This window comes from Daphnia pulex, chromosome 3 (assembly GCF_021134715.1).
Source record: "Daphnia pulex isolate KAP4 chromosome 3, ASM2113471v1".
In the NCBI taxonomy this organism is placed as follows: Eukaryota; Metazoa; Arthropoda; class Branchiopoda; order Diplostraca; family Daphniidae; genus Daphnia; species Daphnia pulex.
In genome coordinates this window covers 1689248-1710967 of record NC_060019.1, presented here as the reverse complement: position 1 = coordinate 1710967, position 21720 = coordinate 1689248, and the positions used below count along the sequence as shown (strand labels likewise).

Here is a 21720-nt window from a genome sequence, read left to right as displayed (position 1 = left end):
TTGTTGGTACAGCTGCTGCCGTTGCTGCAGCTCCTGTTGCAGCTTCTGTTGTTGTTGCTGCTGAAGCTTCTGTTGTTGCTGCAGCTCCTGTTGTTGTTGTTGCTGGTACAGCTGCTGCCGTTGCTTCTGTTGTTGTTGCTGCAGCTCCTGTCGTTGCTGCTGCAGCTCCTGTCGTTGCTGCTGCAGCTCCTGTCGTTGCTGCTGCAGCTCCTGTTGTTGTTGTTGCTGCTGCAACTCCTGTCGTCGCTGCTGCAGTTCCTGTTGTTGTTGCTGCAGCTCCTGTTGTTGTTGTTGCTGCTGCAGCTCCTGTTGTTGTTGTTGCTGCTGCAGCTCCTGTTGTTGTTGTTGCTGCTGCAGCTCCTGTTGTTGTTGTTGCTGCTGCAGCTCCTGTTGTTGTTGTTGCTGCTGCAGCTCCTGTTGTTGTTGTTGCTGCTGCTGCAGCTGGATTATGGTCGGCGCCAAAGGGTGTGGCGCCGGAGCTCCAAGTCTCCTAGTCATTTCTGGTTCGATGCTAGACGCCGGAGTGACAGATTGTTGTTGCTGTGGGGCAACTTCTGAAGCCGTGTAAGCAGATTGGCCAGCCGTTGGTCGCTGTTGTTGCGGTCCTGTTGCAATAGGGTGTTTATATACCTCGTATCTTGTATCCCCGTTGGTCTCTTCATCCGCCTGGAATCAATTTTAAAAGATGCCCTGTCAAATCTAAAAGAAGAAATATCGTAGGATATGAATGCAAACCTGAAAAAAGGCATTCCGTTTTGATCTTTCCTCTTCTTGCTGTTTCCGTTGATTTTCAACTTCCTCCTGTTGCTTCCTCATGGCTTCAGCTGCATGCTCCTCTTTCGCTAGAAACTTGGGTTTGCTCTTTTCCTCTTCTTCGGCTTTCTTTTTGGCCAGCAATTCTTCCAGTGACAATGGCTCCTTTTTGATCGCTTGCTGTTCACTATTCTCTTCACTTGCTTCCTGATCTTTAGCATCTTGTTCAGTTTTCACATCTTTACGGTCATGATGGTCCCTTGATGACCTGAAACACCAAATCAAATGAATCATTGGAATTGTAGATAAACACAATCAAGATTAATTACTGGGATCTGGATCTACGTCTTCTTGTTGTACGATCACGGCTACGAGAGCGACTGCGTGATCTCTTCCTTTCACGTTCTCTCCTCTCACGATCACGGTCTCTGACGAGTTCTTTGTTGTCTTCATCATTGACACGGTCACGATCTTTGTTGTAATCTTTATCCCTTTCACGATCTTTGTTGTCGCGTTCTCGCTCTCGATCACCTTCTCTTTCTTTATTGCGGCGATCTCTGTCGTTGCGAACGTCTTTTCGATCCTCGTTGACCATTTCTGATTATTCCAATTCTGTAAATAATCAACAGCTGTTTAAACAGGTGAGACGAAACAGATAATAATAAACCGTTAAACTACAGAATCTTAAGTGAAAATCAATTAATTTTCCTTATCAAGTTTGAATATACTACACTATGTAAAATGAATTCAGAGACAAGATTTTAAAAAAAATCAATCAAGTTATTTTCTAAACAAAATTGTTCGCAAAGTTGAGGACTAAAATGTTCTAGAACGTTTTGGCCATTTAATCAAATATGAGGTATTTGAATGTCACCCCAATAGTAAAACGCGTTGTACATTTATATTGTTGCTAGCAAAATTTCTAGCCAAGTTACCTTTTGTTTTCCTTTAAAAAATATCCGAAATGAGCTATCACAGTATCACATAAGAAACTTCGCACTTTTTGTCAGACACCGCACGTGTAGCAGACGACAAAAGCGTAAACAACGTCACGATGCCAAACTGCCAAACTGGATCAATGTCAGTCATAGGTTTGAGGTCCGCGCCACCCCACCGTCCGTTTCTAATATAGATGCAGCGGGAACAGCAGTTGCTTTTCCCGGATCCGTCGAAAGACGGTCGCTACCCCCCCCCCCTCTTCTGTCTATCTTGATAGAGGGTGGAGGATGAACAATGGGAGTGTTATCCCCCCTCCCCTTTGCTCTATCTGGGAACTTCAAAACAATATCATCATCATCATTATTATCATCAGGTCGAAATATTAAGTTCATCCATCAAAGGGCTACACAATGTTTATCATCAAATTTTATTTTATACGAGAAGAGTGTACACGACGAGTGGAACCGTTCACACGTGTGAACTTTTGAGGTCCGTCCAACCGGTTAGCTAATCATCTGATTGCGTTGCGTTGACCGACCCCCCCAATTTTGATTATGATTAAAAATTATAGTTATGGGGTGTGTCTGTGATATAATAAAAAGTTGTAACACACAAGAGGGAGAAATTGGAAACACTCGGTCATAGGTGAAGCCGAGCCAAAAAGACGACATTCGTTTTATTCTATTAATTTCAGTCAGAAGATGGAACGACCTTTTTCCTTCTCTATTTATAATTTGTTCTTCTCTCTCTCTAGTCTCACATTAAGTCTCATTCATTAAACATTAGTAAGTCTACCTCATTTAAAAACAAATGTTTATTGCATTTGCTCGTTCCTTGATTACATTTTTACATGACACAAAGGGGCGTTTATTATCACACTTTTGAGTTGACATGGCCCATGTAGGTGAACAGAAAAAAAATTGCACGAAAATTGTCGATATCAGCTATTACAAACAAACGTAAAGAAAAACCTCCTACTTGGTCTGTAGTTCTTTCGTACGAGTGAAAAAATTAACACGTTAAAAATGACAAAACTTAAGGGATAAATTAAATGAAAGGTAATTTAAAGATAATAAGGATGTCGATTCAGTCTTCATGTGGTTGCGTCATCATTGATTCACCAACAAGGTACGCTAACTTGTGTGCATACTGGATCGGCGCTGGAATAAAGAAAAAATTTTAAGATACTAAAAAGTGATGATTATCGCAAAACAAAGGTTAGAGAGATAAGAACGAAAACAAAAAATTAGCAAAGGGAACAGAGAAATTTTCAACGTTCAGGGAAGAGGATTGGAAAGTGTAGGGGTCGTAGAGTGGTCCTTCATCACTAGGTGTCAAAAAAGGAGGGGGGAAACTCTTAAAACGACGCACTTTAATCGCGGTTATCGAGATTTGGCCGATTGCCATTATCCATTTACTCGTCTTCATCACGACCGTCCCTGCGTGGACTGCCACTGGCAGATCGGCTGCGAGATACTGATCGTTAACGGGATCGAGAATGAGATCTCTTCCTAAAAAACAAAAATAAAGAATGTTAATGTTTGTTGACAGCAATTAAGATATCAACAGTGGTAATTGATTATCAGTAAAAAGGGTTGTCATCAAGATACAATTCAGACCCGAAAGATGAAATCATAATTTAACATTTATTAAAAATAAAACATTGAAGGAGTTTTGTACCTTGACCTGCTCCTCGACTGTTTCGATGCAGCGCGTTCAACAGACTTGTCACGAGATACAAAACGATCTCTATCCACTGACTTGTCACGAGACCTGCAAGACAAATTGTAAATTTAAATGTTGAACGCGACCAATTAAAAGCTTTCGAGCTTTTCGATTTTATTGTTGCCTCCGTTTAAGGCACAGCCTGAAGATTAAATTGAATCTCGGCTGCTTCCTACGTGGCCAATTAATATTCCCGTTTGTAATTTTGGCACCTTTCTTCCCATGGGTGCAAGAAAAAGGCGTGGCGATCGGGAGACATGAAAACATTCATAATCTAAATCGAGATATTCACCTGGACTTGGAGCGAGATTTTCTTGACGAACGTGAGTGTGACTCGCTCTTTGACCTATCCATAGACTTGTCGCGAGACCTGAATAAAAATTGTTCAAATAATTAGTACAATCACGTCTAAAACTTTCCATAAAAAGTTAGACTTGTCATCATCGTTTTTCGGCACATCCAATCCTATAGTAGGCTAAGGATGCTTCCTACGCGATCTTTAATATACCCGTTCATAATAAATTTAGGCACTTCTATCCTCAAGATGCAGAGGTTGAAGCGTGGCGATCGGGTTACAACTTATTTAAGATTATATATGTAATATTACCTCGACTTGAATCGAGACTTTCTCGGAGAACGCAAACGGGACTTGCTCTTTGACTTTGAATGCCCGCGAGATTTCGAGCGCCTGCGACTTTTGCTTCCAGACCTTAAATGGACATAATGATTTAAAAAATTACTCGGCTGGTTTTAAAATTTAATCCACAAATAAGAGATGATGAAACACACCTCTTTGAACGACTGCGGCTCTTGCTTCTGGACCTATTTGAAGAACCATTAAATTTAATTAATACACGGAGACTCCACCCAAAAGTAAAAAAAGACTTTTTTTTTTACCTGGAGCGAGAACGTGAGCGACGACGTGAGCGACGACGTGAGCGACGACGTGAGCGGGAACGAGAACGTGAGCGACGACGTGAGCGGGAACGAGAACGGGAACGCGATGAAGAGCGAGAACGACGGCGAGATCCGCGTCTACCCGAATCTTTATCCTCGACAAGCTTGATTCGTCTTCCGTTTAAATCTGCTCTACTGCCTCCTTGAGTAGATGCAGGAGCTCCCCAAGCGTCATCGTTGAATTTTCTACTGCCTGTTTTAAAAAAAAGGTTATACGAATTACAAAATGTGTTGTCTATGTGTCACTTTATGTCATGTTATAACAGTTGCATTTTTATAGATAAAAAATCATAAAAGAAAAAGGCACCCGTAGTCCAGTGACTGCTGCTTGTGGTGGCAGAACGCCTCCAATCATCATTAATGACAGGCGCTGTAGTGTTTCGGGAGCGATTGTCGCTACTCTCTCCATTGGGGCCAAAGCTAGACTGAGACTGAGATTGATTTCAAATAAGTTTCTAGGGCAAAAATCTAAATAAACACGTCGTTTACATTATAATAGGACATGGTTCCTCCTCCTCTTCCTCTAGAGCAGTAAGACCATCCTCCACTGTTAACTACGACACTCCATGGATAATCCGATTTGCTGGCACTAGGCGTTGTGGTCTTGGAGCTGCTTCCACTGGCCCAGTTATCAGCTGCTGATGACCAATCATCACCGCCACCACCAGATGAACTAGCGGACGGTGCAGCTCTCGGAGTTGTTGGCTTGCTACTAGTTCCAGATGCCCAGGCATCGGCTTCTGAACCCCAGTCGTCGTTGGTTGATGATGTTGCTGCACCGCTACGAGGTGTAGTTGTAGCAGGTGGGGCAGCTGGTGTATCACTAGGTATACCCCAATCGTCGACTGGACCTGGTTGGCTGACGGCAGGGGCACCGGATCTGGATCCACCCAGTGAAGAAGTTCTTCCACCTCTTGATTGGGGAGCAGCATTTGCGCCAGTTGTCCAGGGACTACTTGAACTTTCAGAGCATCCCCAATCATCTCCTTTGTTAGCGCTTGGAGTGGTACTTTCCTTAGAGCTTGCCCAAGCATCAGCTTTGGCTCCCCAGTAATCACCACCTCCAGGTTTGGGAGCAAAAGTGGACTTGTGAGTCGACTGATTAGATGTAGATCTCCAGCCGGAATTCCAATCATCCGCCGCAGCACCGTTACCACTGGTTGGCGTTTTGCTGGGTGCACCCCAATCATCCGTGCTGGTTCCTGCTGGGCTTGCACTTGGTGTTGTTCTTCCACGAGGAGCTGAACTTCCGCCCGATGCCCACGCATCAGCACTAGCTCCCCAATCATCATTAGAGGCGCCACTACTCGATGCAGGTCTTGTAATAGGCGTCGTTTTCGCTGCAGTTCGATTGGATGGAACGGAACCCCAGTTGTTGGTAGCAGCGTTCCAGTCATCAGGTTCGCTGCTGGCGGGTGCTGCAGAACGAGATGTAGAGGTCTTTGAACCATTAGCGGTGCTTCCCAGTCCCCAAACATCGACAGGAGCATCCCACGATTCGGTGGCCGCACCTCTGGATGAACCTGATATAATGAGAAATTAGAAAAAGGATCAAAATAAATAGGAAGCGGATACCAGATACCAGCGCTATGGGTGGGTGGGTGGATGTACCGGGCCGTGCTGTGTCTTCGGAGCGGTGCTGTATTGTGCCGTCCACATAACGCGCCATATGGGACATAACTCGTTCGCCGTGCTGGAAAAAAGTTAAGCAAAAAAGTTTTAGCATACTGAATAATAAATAATAATAAAAAAAAAGTTACCTCTATTGGGATTTGGACAATTTTTTGACTCATGTCCAGCTTCACCGCAGCGGTAGCATATCCTATATCTGGGAAGTGGAACCAGTGGTTGATGTCCGTGAATTGGTGCTACCGGTATCGGCTGCAATTGTTGCTGCAATAGAGCCGATGGAGGCAACAGCACGACCGGATGCATCAAATTCAATTGCGTCAGAAAACTCGTCGATGGCTGGATTAAGGTCGGCTCAGGAGCTCCAATGGCCGTGCTGTGTCTTCTAAGCGGTGCTGTATTGTGCCGTCCATATAACGCGCCATATGGGACATAACTCGTTCGCCGTGCTGGAAAAAAGTTAAGCAAAAAAGTTTTAGCATACTGAATAATAAATATTTTAAAAAAAAGTTACCTCTATTGGGATTTGGACAATTTTTTGACTCATGTCCAGCTTCACCGCAGCCGTAGCATATCCTATATCTGGGAAGTGGAACCAAAGGTTGAGGACCGTGAATTGGTACTACCGGTGTCGGCTGCAATTGTTGCTGCAATGGAGCCGATGTAGGCAACAGTACGACCGGATGCATCGAATCCGATTGCGTCAGAAAACTCGTCGATGGCTGGATTAAGGTCGGCACAGGAGCTCCAATGTTACTGCTACTGCTGGCTTGCACGGGAATCAAGTTTTGTTGGGCCATTACTGGAATCTGTGCGGCAACTGGCTGGGCAGGCTTCTGAGGTGGCAAATGCTGCATTGTCATTCCTGGTTGGATGCCAGACGCCGGAGTGACAGATTGTTGTTGTTGTGGGGCAACTTCTGAAGCCGTGTAAGCAGATTGGCCATCCAGCCAGCGTGTAGGCTGCGATTGTTGCTGGAATGGAGCCGATGTAGGCAACAGCACGACCGGATGCATCGAATCCGATTGCGTAAGAACATTAGTCGATGTCTGGATTAAGGTCGGCACAGGAGCTCCAATGGCCGTGCTGTGTCTTCGAAGCGGTGCTGTATTGTGCCGTCCATATAACGCGCCATATGGGACATAACTCGTTCGCCGTGCTGGAAAAAAGTTAAGCAAAAAAGTTTTAGCATACTGAATAATAAATATTTTAAAAAAAAGTTACCTCTATTGGGATTTGGACAATTTTTTGACTCATGTCCAGCTTCACCGCAGCCGTAGCATATCCTATATCTGGGAAGTGGAACCAAAGGTTGAGGACCGTGAATTGGTACTACCGGTGTCGGCTGCAATTGTTGCTGCAATGGAGCCGATGTAGGCAACAGTACGACCGGATGCATCGAATCCGATTGCGTCAGAAAACTCGTCGATGGCTGGATTAAGGTCGGCACAGGAGCTCCAATGTTACTGCTACTGCTGGCTTGCACGGGAATCAAGTTTTGTTGGGCCATTACTGGAATCTGTGTGACAACTGGCTGGGCAGGCTGCTGAGGTGGCAAATGCTGCACTGTCATTCCTGGTTGGATGCCAGACGCCGGAGTGACATCCGCGTCGTCCTTACGTTCCGATGAGATCAACTGTTGCTCAGGAGAGATTCTGGGTGTTTCATTATCATCTGAAATACCGCCCGCTGTTTGGTTTTCTTCGCCATCTTCTTCAGTGGTTGTATTTGCTTCACTCCAAAACCGAATTTTCCAATCGTCATTTTGTCCAATTCCAAGATCATCTTCACTTTTAACATTTTCGACATTGATGTCGACGATTGATTTTAGTACTTCTGCGTTTTGTACTATTTCCTTTTTTGTCAAATCCGGAGGAAATGCTTCATTGGAAATATCTTCATCCATTTCATCATCACGTTCCATAATGGGATTTGAGGTCATGCGGGGATCCCTTGCAAGATGGAAAGATTTTCTTTGAGTATCTGGTTTTTCCCATTTGGGGATCACCAGTGGAACATGATTTGAATCAGCATAAACTGTTTCAACCGTGTCTTCATTTGAAGTATTTCGAAATGGACGCCGAGTCAACGGCTGTTCTAAAGTATTTACATAACGACCAGCACTACTAGAAACTGCATCATCTTGTTCCTTTGAAGATGATCCTTGATTGTCCGAATCAGCATTTTTCTTTTTGGATGACTTCTTAGTTTTATTTTGCTTTCCACGAGGTTTGGATTTTGTAGGGTCATTAGAGTGTTTTGATTTTGAGTTGTTCATCATTTTGAAACAACCTAAAAACCTGATTTCCAAAAACTGCAATCACAAATAAAACAGTTAGATTAATTTTCACATAAAAGTAAGAAAATATAACATTTACAATATCACACGAAAATGTAAAAACTGTTTATGCTAAGAGGCAAAACAACCTGATTCGTACAAGACACATTGACTCTAAAAATGTAACTAAACACAAGGCTTGTTTCTCTATTCTCTAACATCATCATTAAAAAAAAGGAAACAAATTAAAAATCGCAGAACCATTTCATAATTTAAAAATAAAAATGCTTAGATATGGTGCTTAATGCTTCGATAATGGTTTTTAAGTATACAACATAATAACAGTTCATACTTGGAAATACAGGCTGAAGTTTTTAATTTTTGGGTTGTGTCTTTTAAATCTCAATTAATTTGAATAATTTCTACTTTGATTCCCAAAATCAAACATGATTCAACAATTACACTTAACACTGTGTGCATTCCAAACAAAAATTGGACACAACTCAGTCGATGAGTCGACAGCGCGTCTACCCGAATCTTTAATCAAAACTTTAATCAATACGAACAATAAAAAAAATATTAATTACCGAGATCTGGAACTACGTCTTCTTGTTGTACGATCACGGCTACGAGAGAAACTGCGTGATCTCTTCCTTTCACGTTCTCTCCTCTCACGGCCACGGTCTCTGACAAGTTCTTTGCTGTCTCGATTATTGCCACGGTCACGATCTTTGTTGTAATTTTTATCCCTTCCACGATCTCGGTCGTTTTCTTTTGTTTTCTTTTTTGTTCGGAAACAAAGTTGAGGACTTTTCACGTCAAGTCACGTCAAGTCAGCAGACGACAAAAGCGTTTAAACAACGTCACAATGCCAAACTGGAATAATTCGAAAAAAAATACTGTTGCAATTTATTTTCATTTTGTTGGAAAAAAATCTATGGGTGGAATTTTTAAAAATTGATAAGAAAAATGCATCAATCTTGATGGAAATTGGCGGACCTGAAATTGTCGGCGACCGCAAACACCTGGCAAACACGTACAAGATCAAAACAGCAGAAGTATTATTGTCTGACCGACTGCGACTGGTCTGGTCGAGTCTGTCCCTGAGCCTCTGCCTGTACGGTTGTCCCACAATGTCGTCTCTGTGAAATCGAAATAGTTTTCTTGTTCGTTTATTCCGTCAGTTATTTACAATTTTGTTTGTGTGCTGCTGGACTACTACAGGCGTTTCCTGAATGATTGCAGCTATCCTGGTTTTATTTTTGCTTTGTTATTTAAATGTATTGAATGAACGAAGGTGCGTGACTCATCGTTGATTTTCCCGCCATGTTGAGGTATCATTCTGAAGCATTGAAGTAGCAGAAAATGGTAGAATAAATGGTGAAATACTGAAATTTGGAGTTTTGTAGTTATGTTTACATTTTGGCTTTTATTGCCCTGGTGGTAGACAAAATGTTGCACGTCTTTGAAAGATTCTGTAGTCTGGGCTGACGAACCAATTCTCATGGGTAGTAACACGCGGGAAATGTGTTGGCAATACAAACCGAAATATCAATTCAACAAAGATTACATTAACACATTTTTTGGTCTTATACTTAGTTGGCTTCAAAATACCTGCAGAAGAAAGTCGAATGAATCCGGCTCGGTGACAACTCGTCAAGACGTCAAGTCAGTTTCTTGAAAGACGGATCAACCCTGCGTTTTTGTTTTCATTTTCTGGTGAAGTATCATCCACAATTCTGTTTTGTTGTAATGTTTATTTTTACATTAGGTCTCATCTTTTTTTTTATTTTTTGTTCGTTTTTGCTTGTTCTAAACAATATCCTTACAACATCACCTGGCATTGGCACTGTGGCTAAATCTGAGTAGAAATTTAGACCGTGGTCCACCTGCTGGATATACTGTTTGCTCCTTTTCTAACATGATCTATTAGTGCAACATCTGCACGGTGTGAAAACCAAATTGTAACGAATTGAGATGTGTTTAACTCTTTAATCAGTTTTGTTTCTTTTAGGATGTGGAACTATTAGAGTGCAATGATTTGCAGCCGGAAGTTGCAATGGACCTTTTCGTGAGGATAAAGTGGAACGTACCCACGTCTCAGGATGTCGTTTACATTTCACTACACACCGTGCTACTACACATCTACAATAACAGGTTATTTAAATTTTATTAATTATTAAAGGGTAGTGAAGAATCGGGAACTGTTTGTTTGCATCACTAGAACCATTTTAAGTTTCAGTCAAGTCGAATTTAAAATTCAATAGCAGTTAACCTGTCGTTTACTGTTTCAGCTAAACTATGAGTCTAGGAGTAGTTTGGTCTAAGGAGTTGGCAGCCATCAAACGGATTTACGGATTCCGTCGCCCGCCTCACCTGCTGCCTCACCGGTGATGCCCATCAGCCAAACTGCCAAAGTTGTTCCGGTCTTCGTCCCCGAACCGGTGGCTGCTCCGCGTTCCGTCGTTCCGGTTGTTGTTGCTGCTGCCCAACAACAATCCGAGCCCATGAAATCGTCGCCGGTAACGGCGAGGAAACCCAAAGACAATCCGGCCGTCAGCACTGCGCCTCTTCCGGCTAAAAGGTTGTCCCATTTAGCCTTACCTTCGGCCCTTCCTAGGAAATCCATTCGCCCGGAAGAAAAGGTGGAAGAAGTGATGAAACCGAAAGAAGAGGAAACGCCCATCGCCATCGAACCCCCGGTAGTCCAGCCACCAATCCAGCCGCCAATACAGCCACTAATGCAGCCGGAAGAAACAGCTGAAGTTGTCGCCAGTGCTGTTCCATCAGTCCAACAGCCGAATGCTGCTGTTTCAACACCGGAAGTTAGCATCCGGACGAAGGGAGGAGCGTGAAAGTCACCAGTTCCGGCCAGCAGACGACGTTGACCTTTCAGAAAAAGTCATCCGCCAATTCCGATGAGAATAAGAACCCGAGGCGGATCGGAGTTGCATCGTCGACGACACTTTCAGGTACAGTGTCTCATCCTCCTCCTCCTTTCATTAATTAACCGCCAAAATTTGAAATCCTTAAAGTTTAAAAATTGAAAAAATCAATTCAACGACGGACATGTTGACGTGAATCTCAATTTGTTGTGTCGATTTGAATAATGGTCGCCTTATTGCCCTGGTGGTAGACAAATTGTCGCATAGGCCTACCATTAAAAATATGTAACGTTTCTGTAGTCTGGGCTGAGAAACCAACTCTGGTGGGTAGGAAACACACGGGGAATGTGTTTGCACAGAAATCCCATTTTATCTAACAACGATTACATCAATTAATGGTTTCTATCCATCGGTTGTTAGCTTTCAATTTACCTGACAGAAAAAAGTCTGATAGATGATGCTCAATAACTACACGTAAATTTCAGTCCCTTGAAAGACGGCCCGTTATTGTTGGCTATATTCATTTGCTGTACAAGTATAATCTATAATTCCATATGGTTTTAAAGTTTATTTTTATTAGCTATGTTACACGTGTTTTCTTTGTTTTAATTGTTCTAATCACTTGTTGTTGTTCCTGGAAACTCGATACAACGTCATCAGACATTGGGTGGCTGAATATGAGTAGAATTTCAGTTCACGATCAATTTACAATAGATCCTGTGTGATTGTTTGCTTCATTTCTAACGTGATTTATTTGTGTATAACATCTGCGTAGTATCTAAGCCAAATCATGGACTCGTAACGTAGTGAATCGCGTCTAACTATTCAATTGGTCTTGTTTCTTTTAGGATATTGGAACTATTAGAGCGCAATGATTTGCAGCCGGAAGTAGCAATGGACCTTTTCGTGAGGATAAAGTGGAACGTTTACAGCCCAAGATGTCGTTTGTGCAACTTCACATCTACGGCGAAAGATTCTATTATTTTTATTTATTTTGAAAGGGTAGTGAATGGGAGAAGGATCGAGAATCGTGTGCTTGCATCACCATTTCAAGTTCCAACCAGTCGGATTTAAAATTCAACATGACATTTTCGTTGTTTCTTACCACAGCCAGCAGTGAATCTGTCAACGACAAGCAACGATCGGCTCTTGTCCTCGTTATTCTCGATTGTTCTATCGTTTTTCCTCTGTTAAGAAATGTTTGATGTAATTTCAATCGGAATTTGAATTGACGCTTATCAAAAGTCGCTTAGCCAAAAAAAGATTATCGAATCCCCGATGGTTGCTTCTCTTAGATGTGGCAGGCCGATGTGTAACATGGATTGCCAACAATCAGGGCAGGCCATCGTCGTCAGACGTTGGATAAATACTTTGGTAGTTTACTTAATCAAATTTATGGTGAGTAATCATTTTCCACCGGATGTAATGGTCGACTTGTGAATTGTGATACTGACGAGTTATGTGTTCCTAACAGTTTCAAATTTTTTTTTAAAAGACCTTATAGTTGAATTCCCGATACTTAATTTTATGTTGAATTTAAGTAAATACCATTTAACTTGTTTGTGTAACATTAAACTTTTTTATTTCTTTTTCAAGGGTGATTTTATTTACCATGGGGCCTGTTAGATCGTTGGACCATACGAAATGGACAATTTTTGGCGGAAATTTGATCTCGCGGAATTAACAACCCTCACCGTCTTTTTGGATCAGATTCAGGTAGATGCCACTTTTCTTAATTGACCTCACATTCAAGTGGTCCATTCAAATGAAATTTCTGCCATTTACGTCTAACGAGCCGAAATTGAAACTTTTGATGCAGACGTACTTTTGTAAATGGTTGAAGTAGCCACTAGCAGTTGATTCTTAAAGGAAAATGTGTTTTGTTTTGCCATCTATTCTTGGAATGGACTTTGAATCGAGATTTTGTCATGAGTCGCGTGATGGTTGTCAGTCGTGATGTTAGGCACGTTACGATGGGGTTGATTGACATCTATTTTCTATTCTCACTGAATCGCGTTTCTCCTAGGTTTACATTTACATCTTACTTTGACTTTTTATTTTTACTCTTGTTTTTTTTTAACGCCCATTTGTAATACTTAACAAAATTCGCCCGTCACGTGTAACGTTATGGTAATTCCCACTTGACGTCGTCATACTTTAGCTCGGGTTGTACGAGAGGTGAGAGAGCAACTGAATTTCATTCTTTTTTTTTCGATTCTTATCCTCAAAAAACGCAGTTGAGATATGTATCTCACTTGACTTACTTAATCAACCGTTCGAGACTCAGTTTCTTATTGTTTATAGTACCGTGACGTGCAACCTGCTATATAGTGTCCCGTAAGTCGTTGGCAGGTTTAATACTGTCCCGCTAAATCGTCGCCAAATGAAGTCGACGTTGTTTGTTGCCGTTGTTTTTTCAGTGGCGATATCGAGCACGTTTCCTTGCAATTCTTTTTCGTCCAAAGCTGCGATTGCCAAGCGCAATTTAAATCTTGTATTGAAAAATGAATTTATTCTGATTGTTGATTGAAATTCGTGTGTATTTAATCGACAGTTACACTTTTTTTCAACAATGAGCTGATAACGACAAGTTTTAAAATAAATTAGATTGATGCTATGTGTGCAGTGTGAAATAGGAGAAAAGGGGAAAAGTAAATGCAATGCTCATCTTTGCTCTCATTTACAAAAGTTATTACATATTATTTTCTTTATAAAGGGAGTTTTATGTGGCTTCGTTTTGTGCTTGGGCATCAGCAGTTGCTTTACCTGCAAAGATGTTGAAAAAATGATCTGGAATATCCTCCCACGCAGACAATAAATCGAGTGCTGAGTAGTCGCAGTTGTCTTTGATGTTCACGTCCACGTCCTTTCCTTTGAGCAGTTCCTCCACCGCAGTTTCAAATTTCTCTCCCATTGCCCAGTGGAGAGCAGTGTGTCCATCTTCGTCTTGCCCGTTAACATCATCTGAGTTTTCTAGGATTATTCTGAACAAATCGATTGGCATATTTTCCATAAAATAGCGAAATGTAGTGCCGTTTGGTTTTTGTTATTTTTGAGATTGACATCCATGTCCTTTCGCTTGAGCACTTCCTCTACAAAAGTTGTGGACTCGTTAATAATTGCGATATGCAGAGCAGTCTGTCCATGTTGGTCAGGTTTGTTGACGTTTTCCGATTTCGTTTGAACTAAAATCTTTTTTGTCAAGACCATTTCACACTGAAGTTTAGCAGCTAGATGGAGCGGTGTATCCCCTAAGGAATTAGTTGTGTTGACGTCGTAATCATGAAATTCTTTGAGAATCTTTTCGGCAACGTTCCATTTTTCCCCGTACAAAGTCAAATGCAATGCCGTGTCGCCCGTTTGATTCACGCCGTGAATATCAATCCCGTCAAATGATGACAAGAACCGAGATTTGTTTGAAGAAGGCAGGTATTGCAGGGCTATGAAAAACACGTTCCGGCGAAACAATCTTTCGTCTGTTTGAATTTCGGCGCCTTTTTCCATTAAAAACTGGTCGATTGGCCAATCGGACGTGGAGAAAACGGTGGCCCATTCGAGTAACGTGTAGCCTTGGGAGTCGACACTATTTAACGATTCGCTTGTCAGGTTTCCGGCAAGGTCTTCAAAGTCCTGTCTCCTTCCTTCAATCATAGCTTTGTAATAAATAAATTTTGCGTCTTTTTCAATCCAGTTGTATTTAACTAATTCCGCTGGGCTGATGGAATTGGTTTTCGTTCTTCTCAATCCGAATCGGTCGACGATAGCACTTGTCACCGTCGACCACTTTTTCCCTCCGTAGTTTGATTTTTCGAATACAAAGGATGCAAAATTTTGACAATTCGCAAACAGAAGATGATAGTCATTATTAAGCTGATTGCGGAAATATTGATTATAACGTGAAGTCCTGAAAGGGTTAAAATTAACGAATCCATTTATTTTAGGTATACTTTAAATCAAGCTACCTTTAGTAATTTTATTAACTGCTAATAAAAAAATAAAAAAGAAATAACTAAAATTTATCAGTGTCGAGCTGTCATCTACTGGGGTAGTTAATTTTTTATTTAAAGGCCAAAATACTTATGAATTTGAATAAACAGCAGAATAAAGTAAAGTGGCCAAAAAATCGAATTTAAGGGAAAAACTGAAAGAATTTATACGAAAATTCAATTTAAGTTGGAGAAAAAAATATTAAGAGAAATGAAAGAAGAAATAGCGCACGAAATTAATAAAATGTCAGAAACTGATCCGGGGTGACGATCATCGACTATTCCCAGAACAGTTTGGGCTTTTCGTGCGCATCTTTTTTTTAAATTTATCGCATTTTTTTCATGACGTGTGTTCAAAGTTAACCAGTATCGAGATTCCTTGTCTGGTGATGATCCGCTAAAATTTAAAAGCCTTTTCTTTTTCAATAATTAGTAGGGGGCGAGTGGGTGTATTGGAAAAGGCGTCATTTAGGAATAGGTGCAGTGGTGCACCACGGGACCAGGGTTCGATCCCACATGTGAGTATTGTTGGTTGGTGATACACCCGCTCTGGCGCCACTGCGGCGTCACATGAAAGATTATCGGACCCCGTGACTTGTTGCTGGAGAGGGAACTCGGGAGGGTTGGCTGGGGGACGTTTTCGTCGATATTGGGATCGGTCCAATATTCCTCAGTCAGCACAAAAGGCAAATGAAATGTGGAATAATGGGAAACTGGTGCTGTTCTGGCAGTGCAAAGTGCCCTTGTTTGCGCAGTCATTGGGTTAATTGCCTTGCTCCGTCGTGTTGAATGGGAATGTGTTGCATATAAGTTGGGAGCTGGCTCTATACGGTGCTAGTCGAATATCCTTCAGTGATCATAGTGCGCATGGCTTCCGCCCGAAACTAATGTTGTCTGCGTCGTGCACCGCCGGGTGTATCATGTGGCCAACCGCTTGAGAAGTACGTGTATGTGAGGGAGATATTTGTGCTAGATTCAGACCCGTATATCCTTCATTGGCTGTGGAGAGTGGCGTCCCCGGTGAGTCCACTCAACTCGATTGTTAAAATTGTTATATCAATTATAGAATATTTGGTATTAACAAGTAGTACACACACACAGCGGCGAATGTGCTCTCTCTCCTTGCTATTAAAATATTTAAACTTTTTCTGTTTCTTTTCTGTCCATTTATGTCGACGTTCAATTTTTTATTTAAACTTTTCTGGTTTTCTCTTTCAGGTGAAAGTTCACGATCACGCTCGAAATGATCAAATCAAAATCATTAAAGATTTAACGATGAAATCAAAAGCCGACAAGCTGGAAGAACTCTCGACGTTAAATTTTTTTGTATTTAAAAAACTCGCTCGTTATTTGATTTTAACCAAATTGTTTAGAATCAGAAGCTTGGTGTATCTGGCTGCTTGGCTGGTGAATTCCAATTATGGTCCAGGCACCTGGCGTCGTGAAAGTGACAACTGGACCGCTGACGTCATCCCATCAGTTTTATAGCGGCACATTTAAATTTTAACACGTATAGCAAAATGATGTCGACAACTGAGAGGAGAATTCTTTACTTATTGTGAATACAGGTGGTTGCGTCCGTCACTTATTTGCCAAAAGTGTCGTCCGACCTGAAGTCGGTGATTGACAAAATCGCAACTTTGGCTTGTTGCAAAACTTTGGCTGGGGTAAGTGGATTTTGAATTGAATAATGAAAAGTCAGTTAAATCTATAATGATTTGGTATTTTCATTTTTCCATAGCAGCTATAATTCCCTGTCCCAAAATAATTGCATCTTGGCCCGCGTATCTGTCTGGACTCGGGGTCTGGTAGAAGCACTGGTAAGTGAACATCATATTTCTTGCCATGTAGTTATCACTTCTGCCCCAGATTAGGCCTACTAAAAAGGGTCATAGAGTACTAAAAATTAGGTTTTATGTGTTCGTTATAGGAAAAACTTAACCTTACAACAAAAGAAAAAAGGGAGTTGAAAAGCAAAACAAGATCCTCGCTTTTGGCCAGGGCATGCCTCGCATATTGCTTCCCAATCGACATTCTAGCAAAATCTGTGGTGAAAGGGGGCAACCAACAAAAATCAAAAAATGACAGCAAATTAGACGAAGAAAAAGTGGATGCCATATGTGGTAAGTTTTTAATATTGTTCTTAAATAGTAAGACATGTTATTATAATTTGTCGTTTTATTTTTTTTTTTAGAATTCGTTCAGTGTAGATTCCCAGATTCAGATAGGAAGACAATCATCAGTATTTTCGGATTGAAGATAAGAGATCTGAAACGAAAAGCTAGTTCTGATGATAAAGATAGTGTGTCAGATCCAGAATCTGTGGGCGAAGGCAACCGATGATTAAACTTGCAAATGTTGGCAAGACTATCACATGCCCAGTCTGAGAAAAATAATGTATTGATACGTCGTCGCTTTCTTCAATAAAATAAAGTAAAAAGTTTGTAAAATTCTTTTGAAAAGCAAAAAATCAGGCTATAGTAATTATTTCAATATGAGATATAATCGCTAGTCAAGATAACGCTATTTAAATGTTATATGAGCATTAAGTATATATTTTGTAGATGTCATTCCAATGTCATGTATGAATCGAACAATTATCATATGAACATCAGTAATAATCAAATAAATATCTTGGAATAATCACCCAATAACAAGGGTCAAAATCTTATAATTATCACCGTCAGTATTGAAACAGCAACTTATCTTAACTGATTAAATTCATATTATTTTAATCACAGAAGCTTACGAAAGAGAATATATGGTTTCGACTGATTTGACACTTCAAACTGTTCGTAACAGACGACATAGCCATCTACAGGCTTAACTTCCGATGTGATCTGCCTGTAATCCCCCGCCATAAGCGTGGGGATCACGCTTTTATGAGGGGGCGACTACCCTTGTTAGGAAAATCTGAAAAAAAATCATCTTAATGCTACCCAATGCTACGGCAAAAAAAAATTCGTCGCAATCCGACAAAAAATGGATTCTCGGGATCGCCACAAAAAACGCCTTTTTCCATAAGGTTCTCTCGTTTTCAAACTTTAGGTAAGGTACTGTACATAAATATCAAAAATGACTCTTGTCTTACATTTTAATTGTAATTTAATTTGAATACATAGGCTACACAAAATTGAATACAAAAACCGAAAATAATTTAACATGACACTGCAAAATTTTCACTCACTAAAAAAACAAACAATGACGCAATGACGGACAGTTGACAGAACACTAGAGAGCAAGGCAAAGCAGGATTCCTTAAAGTGCATCATTTCAAATAGTTTCACTACCCAACAGCTACAGAATCAAACAACGACAAACCGAAAAGGCACAATCAAAATCTCTAAGGCGCAACGAAAGGTTTTATCCAAAGAAATAATTTATGCATTATAAAAACGCAATTGTTGGTTTACGGCGTAGGCCATTTTCTCTCTCAAAATAAGTGGGCTGGTGTAGCGAGGTACCATCAACAGATTAGTACACGTCTGTGCAGAAGGATGAATCTCGTCTGCAGGTAGGATATGAATGCAAACCTGAAAAAAGGCATTCCGTTTTTATCTTTCCTCTTCTTGCTGTTTCCGTTGATTTTCAACTTCCTGCTGCCGTTGCTGCTGTTGTTGTTGTCATAGGATCGTCACGAACATATATGATGTAGTCGCGACGATTATTCCTATGACGCAACAGTTGGTTGGACTTGGCCAACTCCATATCCAACGGGGTAAGTGGAACAAATGCAGGTGTGCCGGATGCTAGCTCACCTGGATTTTCCACTTTGATGATCGCTTGGTTGGGTCTTAGTAAAGTCCCTTCTTCCCCAGCTCCAGGACCATCCAATAAGTTTATAATCGAAGGGTTTTGATTTCTAAAAGATAAAAAATATAATTATTTTAAAAGTTCTAATAATTATATTTTAAAAAATTACTTTTCCAGGTATTGACGAATTAGGGAATCACAATTGCAGTTCTGCTTTTCTTCCCATAAGTTGAAGTACTCATTGCTGGGATAATTTACCCATTTCAACATTCTTCTTGAAAAGAAGAGACGCGTTCAGGAATCCACCGTGCGGAACAGTGGTCGACAACACGGTGACGCTGAGCGAACGATTCAATTTCTTCCTGGTGTCCATTAAAAAAAAAATACATTGCCCTTATGATTTTGAACATTGCCCCGAAACACACACACACACACACGAACACACACAATAACAATCACAAATTAGCTTACCTATGAGCTAAAACAGCTTCCACGTGATGGCGTGATCCAATTTCCAAGGTCCTCCTTTCAGGTGAGACGCCATCATGTGGTTCCTGTTTTACAACTATACAAAAAAAAATTAGAAAAAAAAATTTAAGAAACAAAAATTTTAACCTTCCCTTCGGCTGGACGATTTCTTGGACGATTTCTTGTACGATTTTCTTTCGGAGAATTCAACAAGAAAAAAAAGTTACTTAAAATTTCAAATAGTGATGAAATATGAAGAATATACCTTGAGGTGTTGATTAACCTTGTGGGTTAGTTGGTGGTGAAGAAACTTATCGTTAGTTGAGATAGGGTCGTAACTATCGAGATCGTACAACGATCCCCAATAACGACTGATTCCATTTAGTACTCGTAGAAGATTTTGAACCACCACAGAATAATCTTGGATTGTCACGGACTCCGGTAGTCGCATTGAGAGAAACAGTTCCCAGTTTGAACAAACTTTAGGAGCGATCCCCGCTGTAAGGAGTAGAGTTAAGACAAGATGTTAATCACCGTTGGTGGTAACCTAAAAACTCAGCAAAACTTACTAGTCCACGTTTCAGCCATTTGGTTTTTTATTCTGTCGTTGTTCTCGCTACGATTTGCGCTTGTCCCTGGGCGTGGTCTTACGCTTTCCTCACCATTTATAACTGGACTGTAGAAGACTGTATGGATTTTATTCCAAACGTCATCCGCCTGTGATCCATCAACACCTGAAGAAGAAATAATCATATTATCATATGAAATCAAGTAATTCTTTTAAACGTTAACACTTTCTTACTGGTATTTGTTACTGCTTCGAAAATAGTTTCGTTGTAGTCAGCAACTTTATTGTTGACAAACATTTTCAATAGATGACCGACTGCTCCTTGTCCTCGCTGAAGATTCATTTCAACCTGAGAATGAAGTATGGAATGAAAGTTTAGTAACTTGACTGATTGAGAATGATTGGTTATAACTTTACCATGTTTCTAGCTTCAAGTAAGTTTCCATCTAAGTCATCAAAGTCGTCTCTTCTTACACGTCCATAGTCACGAACAATGAGAAATTTTTCTATTCACAGAACCAGCGCATGAGGTTCAATTTCGATATGTCAACCAAAATATTGTTTGAGATTGCTGCTAGAGGGATGTCTCTTTTGTTCTACTTGAATGACATTTGATGGTGATCCAGATGCACTTTGTGCTCCACACGTAGGGAATTATTCCATTATTTCAATGGCCATTCCCAACTTAGAGATCAAACTCTCCATGTGTTGTGCAGCCAACAACAGTGTTGCTTCATTCCCCGGTGTATAACCGAGATATTCCTGCAAGGCAAAATAATTAAAATATATTATTATGAATTATTGCAATTTTTTTAAAATATGTGTACCGAAAGAAAAAGACGAAGTCGATCGTTGCGATCCTCTCCGTCTTCCGTGAGGGTGTTTCGGAATTTGTATCAATCGGAAATGACCGATCTTGCGAAAGGCGAATTCCACGAAAGGTCTAGAGAAGCCAGCCGAGCCCGCTTTTCAGTACCAGTCAGCGAGCTAGAAGGCAAGCAAGCTGAAAGCCCGGATGGACGAAAGTGGGAAACAAATGAATTAGTGAAGCCAAAGTGACAGCCGAAGCCGTAAAAAACTCCAGTTAACCTAGAGTTAACCCGGGCCACTGCCCGGGCAAGTTTTAGGTGGAGAGTAAGCAGGTGAAAGTGGAGAAAATGCTGGATTCAGCCGTGGACTCAGCTGTACAAAAAACAACCAGCCTTTGGGCAATACAACAGCCACTGGAATTGATTTCAAAACGAAAACACACACACACACAATCACAAATTAGCTTACCTATGAGATAAAACAGTTTCCACTTGATGGCGTGATCCGATCACCCAGGTCCTCCTTTCAGTTGGGACGCCATCATCTGGTTCCTGTTTTACAACTATACAAAAAAAAAGAAACAAAAACTTAATTTAAAAAATGTGAACCTTAGCTGTACGATTTCTTCTACGATTTTCTTTCGGAGGAAAAAACTTAGAAAAGTCCACCGGGTTTTTAAAACTTAAGCGAGAACTTCGTCTCATTTTTACTAATTAACCAAAACTGAATTTGAAACTGAAGCTGTTAAGAAGCCATTGGCAACAATGCCAAATGAATTTTTAAATCGACATAACAATATTTTTATCAGAGCTATATAGACCTTATTCGAATCCAAAGGTATGGGTCAAGCCGACCTTTTTGCGTCGCGTTGCAGTGTGAAGGGGTGCCGTGAACAGAAGATTTTTATTTGGCTCGCCCATTGTGGTAACCGCATAGGCTTTACGGGTAAATCGTGCCCGAGGGAAGGAA

At 40.9% G+C, this 21720-nt stretch overlaps 2 protein-coding genes and 2 long non-coding RNA genes across 10 annotated transcripts; 2 read left to right on the top strand and 2 right to left on the bottom strand.

Annotated features, from left to right (window-relative positions):
* Window positions 1-2488: 2488 nt before the first annotated feature.
* LOC124191003 (serine/arginine repetitive matrix protein 2-like) lies at window positions 2489-9127 on the bottom strand. Of its 2 annotated transcripts, XM_046583916.1 has the most exons (13): window positions 8869-9127; window positions 7228-8317; window positions 6518-7162; window positions 6135-6452; window positions 5957-6067; window positions 4864-5897; window positions 4682-4805; window positions 4315-4567; window positions 4207-4239; window positions 4025-4126; window positions 3710-3787; window positions 3373-3465; window positions 2489-3203 (listed from the first exon to the last, which is right to left on the bottom strand). In XM_046583916.1, the coding sequence occupies exons 2-13, from the start codon at window positions 8282-8284 to the stop codon at window positions 3176-3178; spliced, it is 3876 nt and encodes a 1291-aa protein (XP_046439872.1). In that variant the 5' UTR covers window positions 8285-8317; window positions 8869-9127; the 3' UTR covers window positions 2489-3175. The 2 variants fall into 2 exon arrangements, with proteins under 2 accessions (XP_046439872.1, XP_046439873.1); XM_046583917.1 differs by lacking the exon at window positions 6135-6452 and having other exon boundaries at window positions 8869-9123.
* Window positions 9128-9399: 272 nt separating this feature from the next.
* On the top strand, window positions 9400-12135 carry LOC124191024. The gene is made up of 5 exons (XR_006873236.1): window positions 9400-9615; window positions 9881-10000; window positions 10296-10438; window positions 10576-11253; window positions 12015-12135. It is a non-coding gene; the product is annotated as an uncharacterized LOC124191024 (long non-coding RNA).
* A 21-nt stretch (window positions 12136-12156) lies between these two features.
* LOC124191023 lies at window positions 12157-17890 on the top strand. 6 transcript variants are annotated; one of them, XR_006873232.1, is made up of 6 exons: window positions 12157-12564; window positions 12763-12882; window positions 16371-16819; window positions 16897-16972; window positions 17083-17275; window positions 17347-17890. It is a non-coding gene; the product is annotated as an uncharacterized LOC124191023 (long non-coding RNA). The 6 variants fall into 6 exon arrangements; XR_006873233.1 differs by lacking the exons at window positions 12157-12564; window positions 12763-12882 and adding an exon at window positions 14572-16172; XR_006873235.1 differs by lacking the exons at window positions 12157-12564; window positions 12763-12882 and having other exon boundaries at window positions 14572-16465; window positions 16526-16819.
* Window positions 17891-18322: 432 nt separating this feature from the next.
* Window positions 18323-21314, bottom strand: LOC124191011 (E3 ubiquitin-protein ligase TRIP12-like). Its single transcript, XM_046583950.1, has 9 exons — window positions 21220-21314; window positions 20769-20944; window positions 20359-20703; window positions 20176-20290; window positions 19943-20107; window positions 19639-19871; window positions 19377-19567; window positions 19075-19267; window positions 18323-19014 (listed from the first exon to the last, which is right to left on the bottom strand). The coding sequence occupies exons 3-8, from the start codon at window positions 20359-20361 to the stop codon at window positions 19144-19146; spliced, it is 831 nt and encodes a 276-aa protein (XP_046439906.1). The 5' UTR covers window positions 20362-20703; window positions 20769-20944; window positions 21220-21314; the 3' UTR covers window positions 18323-19014; window positions 19075-19143.
* Window positions 21315-21720: the final 406 nt, after the last annotated feature.

What these genes read in the sequence shown, in the direction of transcription:
- LOC124191003 (XM_046583916.1), bottom strand. Translation starts at nt 8,284, where the DNA reads ATGATGAACAACTCAAAATCAAAACACTCTAATGACCCTACAAAATCC. An exon ending in TTGTCCAAATCCCAATAGAG is followed by an intron (nt 6,453 to 6,517) that starts GTAACTTTTTTT and finishes ACTTTTTTCCAG; the next exon opens with CACGGCGAACGAGTTATGTC. An exon ending in AAATCTCGCTCCAAGTCCAG is followed by an intron (nt 3,466 to 3,709) that starts GTGAATATCTCG and finishes TTTGTCTTGCAG; the next exon opens with GTCTCGTGACAAGTCAGTGG.
- LOC124191011 (XM_046583950.1), bottom strand. An exon ending in CGAAGCAGTAACAAATACCA is followed by an intron (nt 20,108 to 20,175) that starts GTAAGAAAGTGT and finishes TTTCTTCTTCAG; the next exon opens with GTGTTGATGGATCACAGGCG. An exon ending in AGGTTAATCAACACCTCAAG is followed by an intron (nt 19,568 to 19,638) that starts GTATATTCTTCA and finishes ATTCTCCGAAAG; the next exon opens with AAAATCGTACAAGAAATCGT.